Source organism: Thermobia domestica, chromosome 12, assembly GCF_964235325.1.
Source record: "Thermobia domestica chromosome 12, izTheDome1.hap1.1, whole genome shotgun sequence".
NCBI classification, from domain to species: Eukaryota; Metazoa; Arthropoda; class Insecta; order Zygentoma; family Lepismatidae; genus Thermobia; species Thermobia domestica.
Genome location: NC_137465.1, coordinates 7,228,210 through 7,246,782, shown reverse-complemented (window position 1 = coordinate 7,246,782; position 18,573 = coordinate 7,228,210). Strand labels below are relative to the sequence as shown.

The 18,573-nt window shown below is 38.6% G+C and overlaps 1 protein-coding gene across 5 annotated transcripts in view; it reads left to right on the top strand.

Annotated features, from left to right (window-relative positions):
• unc-13 (protein unc13 homolog) overlaps positions 1–18,573 on the top strand; it is a 529,021-nt gene that overhangs the window by 225,501 nt on the left and 284,947 nt on the right. For all 5 annotated transcript variants that reach the window (XM_081733417.1, XM_081733414.1, XM_081733413.1 and 2 more), the window contains exon 2: positions 2,471–9,505. In XM_081733417.1, the coding sequence (XP_081589543.1) occupies positions 3,200–9,505 (6,306 nt within the window). In that variant the 5' untranslated portion in view covers positions 2,471–3,199. The remainder of the gene's footprint in view (positions 1–2,470; positions 9,506–18,573) is intronic.

The following is an 18,573-nucleotide window of genomic DNA, read 5'->3' as shown; positions in this document are numbered from 1 at the left end:
TCCATTAGAAGTTTGTACCAAAGAGGAACAACGAGGAACAACGAGGTTTTTGTGGTGTGAAGGTATATCAGGAATCATGACTAATTTCCAGACGATGTGCCATTTCATCAATAGTCACTCATCTGTCTAAAAGAACCATGTGACGTGCACGCTCAATGTTGTCATCATTTGTGATCGTAGATGGTCGTCCGCTTCCTCGTGCGACCATTTTTGAAATTTTCGATCCACTCATAGACACTCGTTGCGGCAAAACACTGTTTCCGTATTGTGCCGAAAGTCTTTGATGGATTGCGGCTCCTGTTTTTATCACTAAAACCGGATCACCACTCGTTGTTCCTCTTTGATACAAACTTCTAATGAAGCGGCCATGATCTATCTCCAGCAAAAGGAAGACAAATGGAGGAATTAGCTTCATACTTTCATAGCATGACTACAGCAGCATAATAATAAAACAAACGAGGACAGAGGTCAGTATGTAAGAAGAGTTTTGTCAAATTTACTGATAAGTTTTGAATTGCCCTTGTACATTTTAGTAAATATTTTCTAAACGGAAGAATATTTTGTCAAATATTTTTCAATAAGATTCCGTATTTCCTGTTATACTCTGTAATCTTGTTCACATCTTACGGTTTCAATCATTTATTACTGTATGAGAACAAAAATTAATTTTAAGAAAATTGATATTTTCAATAAATATTTTAAAATTATGTAACTCGGATAATCTTTGGTTATTGTGGACCACAGAAAAACACACACTTAAATTATTTACACATAAAAAGTACTGATCAGAGATTAAAAACACGCTGTATTTTGAAAGTATGATGTGTTAAAGTTTCGGATATCTACCATATCCTTCATTGGACACTAATATATATAGTGTATATGATAGTGCAGCCCTGAAACCAGCTACAGAGGTTCGGGAGGCCATGAATATGTGGGGGGGGGGGGGAGTCATTAAGAAATTCTCTTACAATTATCTAAATTGTGCATTTTGTATTAAGGTCTGGTTGGGCGACCAAAAACCAGAGGGATCTAGCCCCCCTCTGGTTGCGGGCCTGTTATAGTGTCTGACGAAGGATATGGTTGATATCCGAAACTGTGTAACATATCATAGTTTTAAAATACAGTGTGTTCTTAAGCTTTGATCAGTATTTGTTTTGTTAAAATAAATAAATAAATAAGTAAAAAGTAAATTGGCGGAAAATGTTGGTGTTATAAAAAAAAAATTGTTCAATCCATGAAAAACAAGCTTTTCAGGCCACTTAGCTTTACGACCTACTAAAGAAAGCAAATTGCTATGAAAAATAGGAAACTAAATAGTGTTCATTCAATTATAAATTTAAATTACCCTATACAGAAATACCTTTGCGTAACGTGCTTATTTAGTTCAAAGAAACGTTAACGCTATTGCAAAACAGCGTTGTCCGAGATCTACTTAGAATGGCTCTTCATTGAATTTGTTAATCTAAAAATTTAGAATAAGGTACAAGTTTAAAAATTGAAACAAATTATAAAATAATTAACATCGAAAATCCTTTTAAGCATCATACGAAACAGTTCTTTAAAAATGTATTCTTCAATTTAGAATTTAGGATTTAGATTTTTGGGCTTTCGGCATCTATGGCCATGTTAGATCGTCACATTTGAGGGATGACGTCTCTGGTCAATCACACTATCCGGGGAAAGGGAAGGAAGGAAGGAAGCGGCCTGAGACCTATAGGTTATGTACCACCTCGGCATTTGCCTGGTGTGAATGAGGAAAACCCAGGAAAACTTCATTTAGGGTTGCTGGCTTGAAAAATCTTTTTACACTTTTTCCACCGAGTGCCTCCACAAGGAATCGAACCCGGGACCGCTTTCACCGAAGGCGAGAGCGTTAGCGAAGTATTCTTCAATTGTGAATGAGAAAATGGAATCTTTCCCTTTTACATCCCACTGTTATACCTTGTAGGATTATTAATGAGGGAGAAATGATGGAATGATAAGGTAGGAGGAAAAGGGAGAATCTCGAGAAAGCTCACGGATACGATGATCTTCACCACAAACTAACATGATTTGGAATCAAACTAGGAAACCCACACGCTAGATATAAGCACACTAGAACTAAACAAACATGCCCTCATGCTTCAATTGTAGTTAATACCACAAAATACAAACCAATATCTCGACTCGACTTATGCAGTACTTCAGTCTGTATATACATACATAATATTTATTGCTTTTATTTTTTTTATTTGACTTTGTAATTCGTAAATATTATAATAATGTAAACCGCGTTGGAGCAAAACTCTTGTTTTCCAAGGTATTCCTGTATACTGTGACCGAATGAAATATTATACCGCAACAGTTTAATGTAATACTAGTAAAAACAACCATGAATTAGATATAACGTTGTGAGATCATCCTTCCACAATCTAAGTGTTATTTTTAGTTACAATTTTCTTGAATAGCTGTTGAATCCTTTTTGCAGGATTGGAGAACAATCATCTGTGTCAGTGATAATGGAAGAGAGCTGAAACGCGGATAAGAAGCTGCAGACGAATCCAATCAACGGGGAAGAAACGTAACATGAAGGATGAGGTCAAAGAACGTGGTGACCGGCGAAGTATACGTCACCACGGTTTCAACCCTCGACCGCCTGACAACGAGTGATCTCCTTGCAACACCAAGATAAGAGATTTCCAAAGAAAATTTTAATACAAAAACTTAAGTACCAGAAAATGGAATATGAGAAAAATCTTCCCGTATCGTGATTTCTTTTTCAAAAAATGAAAAACAAGTAAAAAAAAAACATTTTGGAACTAAATTTATTCAACGGGAAGGAAAAAAAAAAGAACCGTAATTAGTTGAAAAGAAAGAACAAAAGATAGTTTCTTCGTGAAAATTTCCGTTGTTCTGAATCCAAAATTATCGCCGTCGTGTTCCCGTGTTCTCTCTCTACTTCCTCGTGTTCGTGTGTTTTATGAAAAGAACATTGTTCGCTTTTCTTAACATATGATGATGGTGGTGGTGGTGTTTTGTTGTCGTGCGTGTATGTTTTGAGTGTTTTTTTCTTGTACGTAGAGTTTTTTAAAAAACAAAAAGATAATGAACAAATGCTCCCCATCGTTTCGTCTTTCATCCTAAGTCAATAGCCATTTTTACGTATAAATATTTCTTAATACAAGAAACTGTGTAAAAAGAAACTTTTTTGTACAAAATGGAGTCGTTAAAGAGCTGTTCAGCTTCTGTACAGCAGAACTATGTTCAAAGCATAGATTATTTAATAGGAGATTACATGGAAAGATTAGGTACAAGGTTAAATATCTTAGAAACAGAATTACGTTATGCTTGGAGAGCGTTAGATCTACTATCGCAGGAATATATAAAGATGTGGGAAAGATTAGAAAAACTGGAAATTCTTCTTTACGAGCAGCAAACTGTTATAGCACAGCTTCTAGAATTTTATACCTCAATGGAGAGTGGCGGGGGTACTAGTGAAACTGGTGCCGATGCTACAGAGGAGTCTTCTAAAGTAATTGGAGCGACCTCACAAGAGCAGAAAACGCCTAGCTCGTCTGTGCCAACCATTTCAGTTTCCCCTGGGGCCACAGAGGAAACCACACAAGAGACCACTCCACCAGTGTCAACAACAGCTCCTTCAAAAGTTGACATTGAAGCAACTTTAGACAATCTGGGCAAAACGCCCGACACTACTCTTGGCGCTCACGTGCCTGATGAAGCTTTCTACCGAAGCTTAAATAATGCTCACAGAGATGACCTTTCGCAAACATCAACCGGTACTGATCAGCAGCTTGGGATGATCTGGGAGACAGAAGAACCCGATCCTCGAGCAGAAGAAGAAGAAAAGAAAGATGATGATGAAACACAAGAAGTATTTAGTGCGCTTGATTATAAAGATTATCGTGGGAATTCTCCCTGTATAAGTGACCAAGATCTGGCACAACTGACACGACTAAGTGTCATCGACAAAGTAGCTCTTGAGAAGCTTCAAGAGCTTGACCGTCTCACTACTAAACTACAGAAAGATTCACAAAATCTTAAAGAGCTGCAAAATCGACTTTTGGAACCTTCGCAGCAGCAGCAACAACAACAACAAACTCAGAAAACACCTGTGAAAACAGCTGAAGAAATTGAAGAGGAAAAGCATAACAATTTACTTGACAGTCTTTTGTCTGGTACTAAAACAACTGATAGCGTTATAGATGAGCAATTACGACAAATATACATAGAGTCTGAACTAGAAAACTGGACATTTAGTCCTCGAACACTTAACGACTTTCTGGGCACTGGGCTGAGTTCAGGATCTGGAAAATCACGACCAAGTTCTCGTTTGTCTTCTGATAGTGGAGCAACAGATTCCGAAGTAGCGTCAACATTAGGATACAAATCGTCAATTTCTCCTACTCCAAGTTCTCCAACAACTGCTAGGCATAGATTAGATTCAAACTTACGAATATCTTCACCAATCGGTATCGCGAGTCGATTGGACGTTACTGCCTCATCCAGTATTAGAGATGCTGCATCTGCCCTCCTTGAAGCTGAAGAGACGGAGATTACTACTACTTCTAATACAGACTTAGATAAGTATGATTTGGACCAATTAGCATCGTACACAGATTTTCCTGAGTCAAATATCGGTCTGGTAGCTGCTCCGTACAAATCTGTTTCATGTACATCCCCAACGATATATTCAGCATCCAGTGAAAAGGTTGGTTCATCATTGTCATTAGCAAGCATCAGAACCCGTCAGGATGGCTACATCGGATCTCCAAGGGCTGCAAGCCCTCGAGCAGAATCTTCGAAAGCTGAATCTCCTGAAAGTTCTCCTCCTCCTCCCCCTCCTGCGCCAAGGGATAGCAATGATACTTATGCTCTCAACTTAGAACCAGCTTCAGTTTCAAGTATGCTATCCAGTCCCTCCGGCTCCGTAATCCTATCCAATGCTGCCAATTTGACGTCAGCCATTACAACAAGTTCGTCAACAATATCTCTTCTGAATGAGCATGAAGCGCATAGCCCCAAGTCTCCTCGTTCTCCCAAGTCTCCTCGACTGTCTCCAAAAAGCTTCCTTAACTCTGAAGCTGCTGCTAAGAGCGGCAGCGGAGGAGCAAAGTCTGATTCTGGTCTTTCTTCGATGAGTGGCTGGTCAAGTTTCGAAAAGTCTCCAGGTTCTCCAAAGAGTGTTATTAGTAATAAAACCCCTACGTCTCACTTCCCAGACTCACTTCTTGGAGGATCCGGACGACTCCAAATGTCAACCTCACCTGTAATGCAATATGGAGCAATGTCTTCCGTTTTGACGCCTGAGGGACGTCTTTCACCGAGACCAATGACAACGAAGTCAGAACCGTCTCTATATGGATATAATACGATATCACCGAGACCAACTCCTACACGTACAGAAGCAACCGGTTATCCATACAGTCCGTCAAGATCTGGGCTTCCTCCGTTACCGCCTGCCCTCTCAGGTTCCTTTGGAAATATTTCGTCAACGTCTGCGAGTTTTACAACTGGATATACAAGTAGTACAAGTCATGCCAATACAGCAAGTCTTCAGGGACACACTTCAGCTTTTGCAAGTTTAAAGTCTCCAATTCTGGAAACCACGGTTGCATCTAGTATAGGTCTTTTACCTTCGCCAGCGCCAAGTTCCGAAAGAAGCGTGAGTCCGAAGCGGCGCTCACATCGTCTCCATGATTATCCAGCAACTTCACCATCGTCTGCAAGCAGTGGTGGAATTCCTTTGACGACGTACGGAGAATTTCTATACTTGAGCGAGCAACCAACGATTTATTCCGTAGCCGGAAGTCATAGACAAGGTTTCACATCTGTATACACGAGCACAACATCTAGTTATATTCCCGTGTCAAGTGGTGCGAATATGCCGGAAACCACTGTGTACTCTTATCCAATTAGTAGCACGCGATATAGAGAAGAATATGAAGCAGCAGCAAGAGGCTACGCGATGATGCCGGCAGCTACCTTGGTCTCTACAACATATGCTCCTCATCCATCTTATGCTGCACCTCAGTCAACTAAAACTTTAGCGAGAGGTTCATCGGGTGCAGCAACCTCTCATCCAGGAGTAGCAAATCTTGAAAGCTACCAGAAGGCAATGTATCGTACAATGTTTCCAACAGGTAATATAACAGACGCTTTATCATACTATCCAACGAGTACACGTTACGAAGCAACGTCATTATACCTACAACAAGGAAACACGTCAAGATCAACAGCAGAATATAATGTTCACAAAAGCTCAAAGTCACATCGTTCTCCCAGCCCAATTGACGGCGGTCAATCTAAACACGACAATGTAGCGGCCATGAAGTCAATGGAACCCATGCTAGTTTCAGCCCAAAATATTGGGCATGGCATGGTAGAAGGAACGACTCATTTTGTACCTGGTTCATATCCTGACCCTCGTCGCTACACTCAGCCTGTGATCATTAGTCTGTCGGAAGAAGGTTATCCTAGAGAGTATGCGTGGAGTCAGCGAACTGATCGACCATATCTTGAATTAGATCTCAGGAAGAAGCATGTCCCACATGGAACACATATCAGCCATCCTCAGCATGTTATGGTAGCAGCTGAGCATCGGCACTTACAACAAGATGGTGCACCTCCTCCTTATTATGATTCAAGTAATGTAATTGTCTCCCAATCAGGATACATATCGATTGCTGCCGACATCAAAGACGAAAATTATGCGGAAGAAAAAAGTAAAAAACCTAAACGTGGTGGGAGCTTAAAATCTGCAATGAGCTCAGTTAGTTCCTGGCTGCCAGAACTTAATTTGAATATTCGTGGCTTAGGTGGTAAAAGACATCGTTCACATTCTCTTCCCTCTGGAGTCCGAAGAGAAGATCTAACACTTTCCAAAGAACAGGGTCGAGCTTCTCGAGGTAGAGCTCGTACGCACACTCTTCCTCGCAAGAAGAAGAAAAATGCAATTGTCTCCACCGTCTCAGGGATCTTACAGAAAGCAAAACGCCGAAGCCAGCATTCCCTATCTGATCCAGAGCAATCCGAATCTGAATGGACTTTGCCGTCTGGTCGCCAAAGCGCTATGTCTGAAGACAGTGAAGATAGCGTGTTCTCGGACGCTCCGTCGGAGAATTTATTCCAGAAGGTCAAACCAACGAGACCACGAAGGGCAAGCCAGCAGCAGCCTCAACAACAAATTCCCCAACAACAATTACAAATGCCACCACAACAGCAGCAGCAACAGCAACAGCAGCAGCAACTGCAATATCAGCAGCAGCAACAACTGCAATATCAGCAGCAGCAGCAACAACAACAACAGCAGCAGCAGCAAATGCAATATCAACAGCAGCAACAACAAATGCAATATCAACAGCAGCAGCAAATCCAGTATCAACAGCCTATGGCACCTCAATCAGACACAGGAACCGGTACAGAAACTGAGGCTGAAATGGACCAATTTTCTGACTTACCTGACGAAGAAGGTAAATTAACATCCATGTTTGCTACAGTTGGAGATATTAAACGAGGATCAGGTGACGAACAAGCTGGAGTTACTCCAGAGAGTCTTCAGTTCCCTCCTGTTACATTAGGAGGTGCATCTAGAGAGTTCGCTGTATCACGTGCTCTAGGAAAATATAGACAACGCCATTCTTCCACCGTATCTGAAGAACAGACGGGCCAGGAAGACATTTGGCAGTCTGCGGTTACAACGGCCGAAGCAATAATAACCACAATAGCAGCGGGAGTTCCAGTCATCACTACGAAACCAGAAGATGGTATCATTGTGGAGGATGATAAGGACCAAACAGAAGCTCAGAGTGCTTCTGTCTTCGTGTCTGAAGAAGCAGATCTAGAGAACGATGCTGGACGAACTGACATGGATTTGGTAATAGAACCTATGGAACCGATTGAATCTGTTGAACCTAAAGAAGCTAAAGAGCCTACTGCTTATATAGCTGCTGCAACTCTCCGATACGGAAAATATCAATCTCGACAGCAGAGTCTTGATATACCAACTCAGAGAACTTTTTCCGAAGATGACGATAATCGAAGTACCCATTCTTATCGAAGTACTTCCAGAGTTTCTTCACGAAGACAGAGCACTGAAGAAAGCATAGACAGTGAAGATGAGTGGTATAAGTATGAGCTTCGTAAATTGGAAGAAATGGAACGTCAATCAGAAATGGCTTTGGAAATGCAAGAAACTAATTTCGAGCCAGACGAAGAAGTGAAAGAACGAATGTCATTTGTTTTACAAGAACTACGACTGAAAGCCAAGCACAAAGATGGAGAAGAAGAGAAAAAACTCCGATCTAAAAGTGGATCAAAAATGAAATGGGAGGACTCACAAGAGTCTGTAGATGGAACTCTCAAACGTCAACAAGAGGAAGTAGTGGAACGCACAGGCGGAAAGAAACGACTGTCGTCATCAACGCCATTAGAGACAAGTACAACAGACGGAGAAGATGAAATGGCATCTAGCATACAGTCTGCTGAGTCAGCGTTCTTTTCTGGGGGTAGTGATAGTCAAACTGCATCTCTACGAGGATCTGATTGGCAGGATTATCCTCCTGACGAATACGAAATAGGAGGTGCTCAAGATAGTATGTCATATTACCCACAGACGCCAGTTTCCCAACAACAATCCATCCTTTCACAATCGGGAGGAATGCCGCCACAATCATATCCAACTTTTGATCGGCACGACTATCCACCTTATTCGTTTGAACCAGATGACGGCAGTGTTAGAAGCTCGGAGTCGGCTTTCCAATCGGTTGACAGTGAGCTTAAGTCCAGAGAAGGAGCTGGTGATCAAATTTTTCTTAGTACATCTTCTTCTGTTGGTTCAAGTGAGAAATCACAAATCACAACGAAATCTCAAGAAATAAAACAAGAGGTATATGAAGAGCCTGTGGAGGTAGAAACTGAACACTCATCTGGGGAAACAAGTGGACCAGATAGTCCTCACCAAAGTATGGATGAAATTGAGGATGAGGAAACTGAAAAGTTGTGCACAGAAATGTCCCAATCTAGAAGAAGTTCCAGTGAATCCACAATGCGCCAGTCAGACATAAATCGCCAAAATAGTGTTAAAGATAGTCCGAAAAGACCAGGTTCTTCACAGGGTGGTGATGATTCTAGAGCAGGTAGTGCAGTTGGCTGGAGCCGGGAAGGTTCTGTGACTATGACCGAGAAGAGTTGGGAGGGATCTTTAAGTGTGGCAGGTACGGATCGTAGCAGCAGGGAAGGGTCTATTAGTTTTGCTCCAAGTGAAATGGGCGAAGGGGAAGACGGACGATCCTCTCAGGGAGCCGAGTCTCGAACTGAGTCCCGCGAAGGCAGCGCCATGTCCCGAGGTGATTCTCTTCTATCGAAATTCAAACAAGACAACGAAAGCAAAGATGACACATCGAAAGAAGGGGCGCTGGGGAGCAAGTGGAAGCTGTTAAAGGCCCTGAAGGAACGCAAGGCTGAAGAAAAGGAGGCGGCATCAGCCGCCGCTGCAACTGTCGGTGTAAGTACAGCACCACCACCCCATGTCCCCATGTAATGTCTCATATCATGTTATATACCATTGCATAAATATATTACTGTCCCCTAAATATTAAGGTGTTGTTTGTGTAGGTTATCTAGTTGCTATTGTCTACCCCATTTGCTTACTTTCTCTTGTAAATTCACCAGCAATAGTTCATACGTACCTCTATGCATGTTCTATCGTCAATAACTTCGGAATGAGCTGACAAATTTGAGTATGATTCTCGACAACTTTCAGAGACACTTTTTTCACTTATATCCTGCCTCATTTCCGGTCTCTGTGTAAGTTCCGCTCAATCAATGCTTACAGACATAGTAAACAAGTGTTATTGTAACATTTTTACACCGTAAGAATGTCTTCGTCAGGCCGTCCTTCCTTCTCAAGATGTAATGATGGCGTTTTCCCTATATATATCTTCTGGAGATATTTTTAGTTTTCTGTGTTTCGTTTTATTTTATTTTTTCTTCTACTCGTGTGCTAATCTGCATTCCCTCTTTTACTTAGCATTTTTCTTCCCATTTCTCTTTCTTTTTTCTTTCTTCTCCATCTTTCTTCTCCTTCTTCTCCATCTCATGTCATTTCTTGCTTGTTCTTTACCCATCTTTCCACTTCAAAATTATTTCTTTGTGTTGACTTTTATTCTTCTTGCTTTCTGTGGTACGACCTAACCTTGTGTAACCTAACCTTAGCCACTTTGACCTAACTTCACTCAACCTCACATTCACGCCATGAAACTGACGATATGCTCACTCGACCTCACACTCACATTATTTCGAACCCATGAACACATAAATAACCTAACATCATATTCACTACAACAACCGGACGCCATTGCGCTTAGTCAATCTCACACTTACAATATCATCTCGACTCCATGCTCAGTGCCGTGCCGTGAGGGGGAGGGCGAGTGGGTCGACGGCCCCGAGTGCGGAAGTAAGGGGACGCAAAATTCGGGAGGAAAAAAGAAAAGAAAGGAAGGAAAGAAAAAGAGAGGTAAAATTACTTGAAATATTTTAGATCAACAGCAGTATTTATCAATATAATATGTATTTTGACCAGGGTCAAATTTATTGTTGTGTACATATGTGAAATGGGAGAAAAAAGTAATAAAAAGTGCTCAAAATCAAGGAAAAGCAGGGTCTATTTTTGGAAATTTTCTTACACTTCGCGCCAACCATGGTGGCGTTTCGCGGCTGGTCTGTTGACCTCACTCATATGTATGTGAGCGCCGTCTTATACTCTCACCCCGGGCGCTGATTTTTCCCAGCACGGCACTGACCATGCTCACCCAATCTTACATCAACATTATTTCGACATCACTCCACCATACTCACCTCACAATTGGGATCTGTTACACATTTAACTTCATGCTTACTTCGTAAATTTGAGATCAAGTCAACATGAATTCTTGTCTCGTAAGTTCCGACCTCAAGATTTTGGATACCTATGCCTATGGATGAGTAGCTGAACAAAGAAAGGAAATCGAGGTAGAGAGGAAAATTTTACAAAGTCTCTGAAACGTACATAAATCAAGGGCGATCCTTGAGTTTTCAGAAGGAACGGTCTGAAGATGACATTGTTACGGTGACGAAACGTTAAAGTAATTGATTATTGTGTGTATAAACTTTCACTCAAAGAGACAGAATATTTGTCTCTTCTCGTCACAGGAAACCGCGCTAATATTGGCTCATTCCTTCCTAAGTCATTGACACAGGAACATATCGTGTGCTGAGTAGGTGTGCACTTTTGTTGGCGATTGCACTAAAGAAGAAAACTTCTATATTCTTTATCCTTTTAATGCTTCTTCTTAGTTGTGCTTCTTGTGGCGTGTGCTTTTATTCCATGACTTCTACACACATGACAGTAGCCTAAGGATAAGAAGAAGACAAAGACGAATAGAGGATATTCACTTGTTTCTTGTAACTTTGAATTACAATGTTGAAGAACACAAAACACAATTTTTCAATATATATGTGAATACCTGGTATAACATGATTAATTGATCCCAAGAAATGTTCGCGTTCTTCGAGGTTTTACTTGCAGATTAATTGAATCTGAATTTATTTATCAGAAAAGTTAGGATAATAAGCAAGTTTAAAAATGTAAACAAAACAAATTATATCAGTGGCGTAGCAGCTGCCCCCGCAACCCCCGCAGTGCGGGGGGAGACCCGAGGTATAGGAGGCCCCGAAGTCTTGCGATGAATAAAGATTTAAAGAAGTAGAACTTCAACCTTACTTCTGTCGGCTTTACAACTAGGGCCCCTTCTCTATACTTTGCGGGGGGCTCCGCAAAAGTGTGCTACGCCACTGAATTATATAATACAGAAAATTAAAAAGATGAACTCAGTTATGCATCATTAAAAAAATCTTGCCCTTATACCTTTCAACGACGGTTTCTTGTCATCTTCAGTATGAATTCTGTAACGAACTTTTACTTTGCTTTATGGACTCACTTTTGTACAGTGCAGGAATGTTACCGGTAATGTGAGTCCACAAAGAAAACTAAAAATTTTCCAAAGGATTCGTACTTAAGATGACAAGAAGCCATCTTTGAAACTTATACGAACCTTTTTTATTTAATGGTACATAGCTGAGTTCAATCTTTGTAATATAGAATATGCATCATAAAGTTTATTAAGTAATACAGAAAATCCTTTCGAACACAAAAGTTATAGAAATAGTTCTTTAATTGTAAATAAAAAATGAAATGAAATTAACAAAAAAATAGTTACTTACCAATAATTCGTCCAGGGGAGAAAACCAACTATTCCCCAATCGTATCGGAACAACAAGCTAGTTCTGTCTTCAGTGATAAGATAACAAAGATAAAAATTAATGAGAGAAATATGGTACGGAAAAAGAAACCCATACCACCAATTAAATATAACGTGAGAGATGGGTAATAAAACCACGAGCAGAGCTCAGTGAGCGAAACAAAGAGTTGAGTTGAAGGAATCGCGGTGTCTGTGTTACGTCACTATTGCCAGATCCAAAATATACATCAAAAGTAGGTAACTAGATTTTATCAATGTTGTCAAAATCCAGATTTAAAGTCGATTTATATTTATGAATAAAGAATGATTCGGGTATCACCTTTTCGGGTATCAAGATTGTCACTTCACTTCAAACAACGTATACACAATGCAAAGCAGGATCATGTAACAGATTCACAAAAAAGGTGATTAAAGAATCATTCTTTACTTAAAAATAAAAACTCGCTTTAAATCTGGATTTTGACAATATTGATAAAATCTGGTTACCTATCTTTGACGTATATTTTGGATCTGGCAATAGTGACGTAACATAGACACCGCCATTCCATCAACACAACTCTCTTTTTCGCTCACTGTGATTTGCTCGTGCTTTTAGTACCTACTTCACATGTTATATTTATTTGGTGGTATGTATTCCTTTTTCCGTGCATTAGGTTTGGCTTTAACTTAAAGAAATCGGAACATACCCTACCAGTGCTAAATAGAAACGATATTTTAACAATGTCGAGAAGAAGATACCTGCGCTATAGTTGTCTGATATATAAAATCCTTAACACTCAATCCCCACAATATTTATATTGTAAATTTACAAAGCGGTCACAAATTCACTCTCACGTTACGCGTAACAGTGAGAAATTTAATGTACAAAGACTTAAACTGAAGATAGTGCAAGGATCATTTTCTAGAGCAGGTCTGAGAGTATGGAATGCGATACCAAGAGCTCTCACGGAAATAGAGTCATTTAATTCATTTCGAAATTCATTAAAATCACATTTGATAAAATCTCAGCGACTGGCCTCTGGCACTTACGACATGTACAGTTTTATGTAACAATTTAGCTAAATCCAAGAATATCGATACTTTTTATTGCATATGTGACTTGTTTATTTTCTGATTTATTCTTTTACTTGCATTTTTTTTTTTATTTTTTTCCGTTTCTTTTGATGTGTTATGTATAATATTGTATTATTTTGATAAGGGTTAGGTGGTAGAGCAGCCATGGCTGAACCTCGCCCGCTTCAATAAAGACATTTTCATTTCATTTCCCTCATCCATTTTTATCCTTATTATTTGATCACTGAAGACAGAAGTACCTTGTTGTTCCAATACATTTGGAGAATATTTAGTTTATCTCACAGGAGGATATATTGCTAAGTAACCAATTTTTGTTAATCATTCTGTCGTGAGCCTACATAATTCTAATTTTAAAAATAAAATGATTCAGTTTTATGTTCCACGAGTATGCATTGCAGGCTAAAGGGGCCGGATGATTATGATGTGTTACGATGCAATGCAAAAACGTGACAGGAAACGGAAAAGCTCTGATGAAACTCACAGACACGATATTGTCGTCCTCAAACTCACGTAGCCGGAGATCAAACCCGGAACCCTTTACACAAGATGTGAGCACCCTACTACTTAGCCATCGTGCTTTTATTCTCCAATTATAGTTAATATTGTCATATCACAAGTTAATACTCGACTCGACTCTTACAGTGTGTTTCCATCTATACATGTAGAAGCTATGTGCTGTACACTTTATTACTCTTATTTGGTTAGTTAAAAAAAAAAAATGACGAGTCTATTGGCAATAGAGCACGTTAGTGCAACCTGCAAATTGTTCAAAACCACTTATGCAGAAAAGGAAGAACTATATTTTAGTATTATACTAATTATGTTTCTCGATTTTTGCAATAGATAGTGATGAATTACAAAATGCTTTTAAAATGAGCCGACAGAACAAGTGAATATTCTTACACGAAATATAAATCCAATTTTCATGCATTTTAAATATATATATTTCAAATTAGAGGTAACTTTTAAAGGTTTTGACTTTAGTGATTTTGATACGATTATATTGGAATTTGAACATATTTTGTTGTTTTGTAAAATAAAGCAAAACAAAAAAAAAAAAAACTTCTCTATGTAAATGTAAATTAAGTATAAATTAATAATTAATTTACTCATTATATATATATATATATATATATATATATATATATATGTACAGAATGTTGCGAAAATCTGTCGCAATATTTTAAGAACTGATTCCTTACATCAAAATAAGAAAAAACAGTTCAGGAAGTGCACAGTTTCGTAGTTATACGGTGCAGAAATGAACTTTAGGACCGATCGTAGTCGGATTAACATCACTGAGGAACTAGTATGTGAACTATCCAAATATCCATCTTTCAGAATCTCCGGTACTTGCATTTTTAGAGAGGCTGTTTGGGAGTACTTGATCACTCTGCACCTACCTCTCTAAAAATTGGTGTGGAAGTGCCGGAGCATTCTTAAACATGGGATATTTGGATAGTTCATATACCAGTTCCTCAGTAATGTCTTGACCTGACTACGATAGGTCCCATAGTAGTGGAGCTATGAAATTTTAAAGTTCACATGTTTCAATTTTTCTTCACCCTATAACTCCGACACGACACTAGCTACTTGAGCACAGGTCCATTTGAACTTTTTTTTTCTTATTTTGACGTGAGAAATCTGTTCTCAAAATATTTTGACACATTTATGCATTTATGTAACACTCTGTATATATGAAATAAGTTGGTTTTACGAAACGAAATATTCCAATAACATTGAAGAAAAAATCAGTAAAGTCAAAAACCTTTTTTTAAATTCTTCTACAATTAACACAAAATTCTTCTTCAATGTTTGCTAAAAAAAAATTCTAGTGTCAATACAATGTTCGGCAAAATAGTGCGGTAGACGGTAAATCTACCGGATTTAAGTCATGTGATCGGACTCATTGCTCTGCTTCCCTGCAACCAATCCAGTGTTTTGGGAAATTCTAACCAATCCAATCTTTTGGGAAATTGTAACCCGGCCAATGGCATGTCACAATATGGCTGCTCCCTCCTAAATATATCACTATGTCTGTGAAACAATGCTGTCTAAATTCAGCATTAGCAAATCATCCACGGTTGACAGATATGTTTCACCAGTGAAAGTTTGTTCAAAAATATTAAGAGGTTGACAATTTCGTCCTTCCACAGCCCATATGACTTATTATTCGATGTTTCAAAATTAGTAAAGATTCTATGCTCTCCTGTAGCGTATATTTTGTCAGTTTTCCTCACCGTTTATATAAAAATTTGCTTTGTCTAAGAACATGGCAGTAGAGAACAATTTCCCTGTAATCCCTAAATTCATCTCGATGATGGAGACGCAGGAAAGCGTTAGAAGCAAAATCACAGACCTGGATGTAGTCTTCAGGTCTGCAAAGGTGAATGAGTTGTACATGATTGTTTGTAGTTGCGTAGTTTAATTGCTATGGAAAAAAGCAAGAAACAAAAAGTGTTCTCAATTGATGAGAAATATCCATCTCATTATTTTTTTTACAGAACATGTTCTATCATTTCAGCAATTTGCCCATATTTATGTCTTGGCAATGGTTGAGCCTACATTGAATAAGTCTCCTAATGCATCCATTGGTACAAAACTTTCGGCACACTTGTATATCAAACGTAAACAATAGACATACAAGCAAATCGATAAATATTTTTCAGTACTCTTCTTGTAGTTCGGTTATTTCATAGCTCGCCGATTGGCACATTCTACGTGTATAAATTTCTGAGGCTGAATTTAAGTTGAACTCACAGTATTTTGTAAATATTGACACTTTCCAAAGTTCTAACATTGAAAATTGACTTTCATATTATTTACGAGGCACATCCAGAAAATAAGTGTACTAGATTTTTGTAGGTTTCAAAAGATATATTTAAAACAAAACTTTCACATGGTTACATCAGTACTTATGTGAATTATTTTTCCGCGTAGTCGCCATCCCTCTCGATGCACTTAGTGAGACGAGGGATCAGTTATTTATACTTTGGTCAAAGAAGTCTTCCGCCACCTCTTTTGCCCAATTCTTCATCTCCACCTTCAGTTCTTCTTTGTCAGTTGAAATTTTTTTCCTACCCATGTGCATCTTTCGGGAGGTGAACAGATGATGGATGGCCTGAAGGCGCCAAGTCAGGGAAATGAGCGGGGTGAATTAATTCCAAAAGATGCTTTGTTGCATTGACCGTATGTGGTCTGGCATTGTCGTGCAGAAAGCAGACTTCCTTCATCAGCAGTCCCCTCCTCTTGTTCTGAATTACTTACCCTTCTCACTTATTTTGATCTCGTTAAAAACTTCAGACGAAGATTTTCCGTTCACAACGAGATAACGGATAACGCTGCGAATCTTGCACTTACCGGAAAATTTCATCGACATCTTTCACGGGAGATGTTACTGTGGCCACAATTTTGGTCGTACTGACGCGTGATTGGTCTCGCTGGAAAGGGTAGGAGCTAAGCTACACGGCAGTGTGTTCAACATAGCAGTAACAAATTTCCTCTGCCTGTTAGAGCCCTAGTACGCGTTTTTTGTGGACGTTCCTCGTATTCCTCGTATTAAGAAAATAGTCGTACGACATAAGATACTGAAAGGGGATAAAAATTTCTAAAGCAAGTACTTTAACATTTGAAAGCTAAACAGACATAAGGAATCTCATATTCATGCAAACTAAAGAAATATTATCCAAAAACTCGATAAAGGCTAAAAAGCATCGCAAATTTCCAAGTCATCAGACGCTTTTATTAAAGATACTAAAATAGATAAAATAGATTTAGGTAACACAACGTATATAACACAAACAAACATAATTTATAAACTATATCAAGAACTCGTTACGAACAGAGATCACATAGCGGAAACTTCATAACAAGGAACTACACAATTTATACGGTTTACCAAACATTGTTAGGGTCATTAAGTCCAGGAGGCTCCGGTGGGCAGGTTCGGTAGCCAGAATGAAAGAAAGTAGGAACGCTTGCAAAGTTCTAACTGGAAATCCAGTCTTAAAACGACCATTAGGAAGACCTAGGCACAGATGGAAGAACAATATGAAGATGGAGCTCGTAGAATTAGCAATAAAAAGTAGAAACTGGATCCAGTTGGCCATGGACAGAAGTCAGTGGAGAGCTTTTGTGAACGCGGCATTGAACCTCCGTGTTCCATAGGCCATGGAGTTAATTAGTTAGAACTCATTATTTTTATCAATCACAACTAAAATAGCATAATTTTATTGTAAAATTAATATTATAATTTAAACCGTAAACAAATTTTCTATACGTGTAGAATTTTCATTTTAACAATTGGTTGATATTCTTATACATCATAAAAGGTTTCTAATACATCATAAAAGCAATTTGACAGTGAGACTTAAAAGCAGTATCTTACTTTTGTTTGGTTATAGAAACTAGTGTCACATTGTTCCACTTCTCTAACCAATACTCTTCATCAGCAATACTCTGCCATCATATAAGAACTGATTTTATCTAAAGTTGCTGAGAAGCGCAATAATGTATACGTTTTCATTTAGTGGATTTTCGTATGTATTTTCTCTAGCTTAATTTCGTTTAATACCTACGAGATTCGATAGCGCAATTAAGCTATATTGCACCAGTTTACTTGAAAGATACTTCTAATATAAAATATTTGATGTGATAAAAATGTAAATCTTGTCCATCCGAATTTCAGAAACTTCGAAATGCGAAAAGGTAGGCAAATATCAAAGTTATCAAGAGTAGACGTTATTTTTTCCTGTTTAAGTATTCAATTTCTTTTCTAATAACGAGACTAAACCGATTATTTATGACGATAATCCATGTCACATATAGTACATGTCCGAAAAAAAAATGCAGTTGCTGTCTGTTTTGTTTATATTTTAATACATTGTGCGATTGAGTAGACTTTGTGTCTTTTCTAAAGTAAACTAATATGAGCTGAAACCTATTATTTAAAGGGGAGCTGAAACCTATTATTTAAAAGGGAACCGAAACCTCACAGAAGTCTGAACGTAGGATCACAGTTCGGCAAGCGTGTACGTAAGCCATTTAATATTTTAATAGTATTTTCCCTAGTTTCTTGACAAGACATAATTTATACTTATATAAAATATGTGAGATTCGAAAATAAATGATTTCTTATTTTACACTAAATTTCATAAAGCCTGCATGAGGACATGCGTAGGGTTTTCAAACAGTAAAA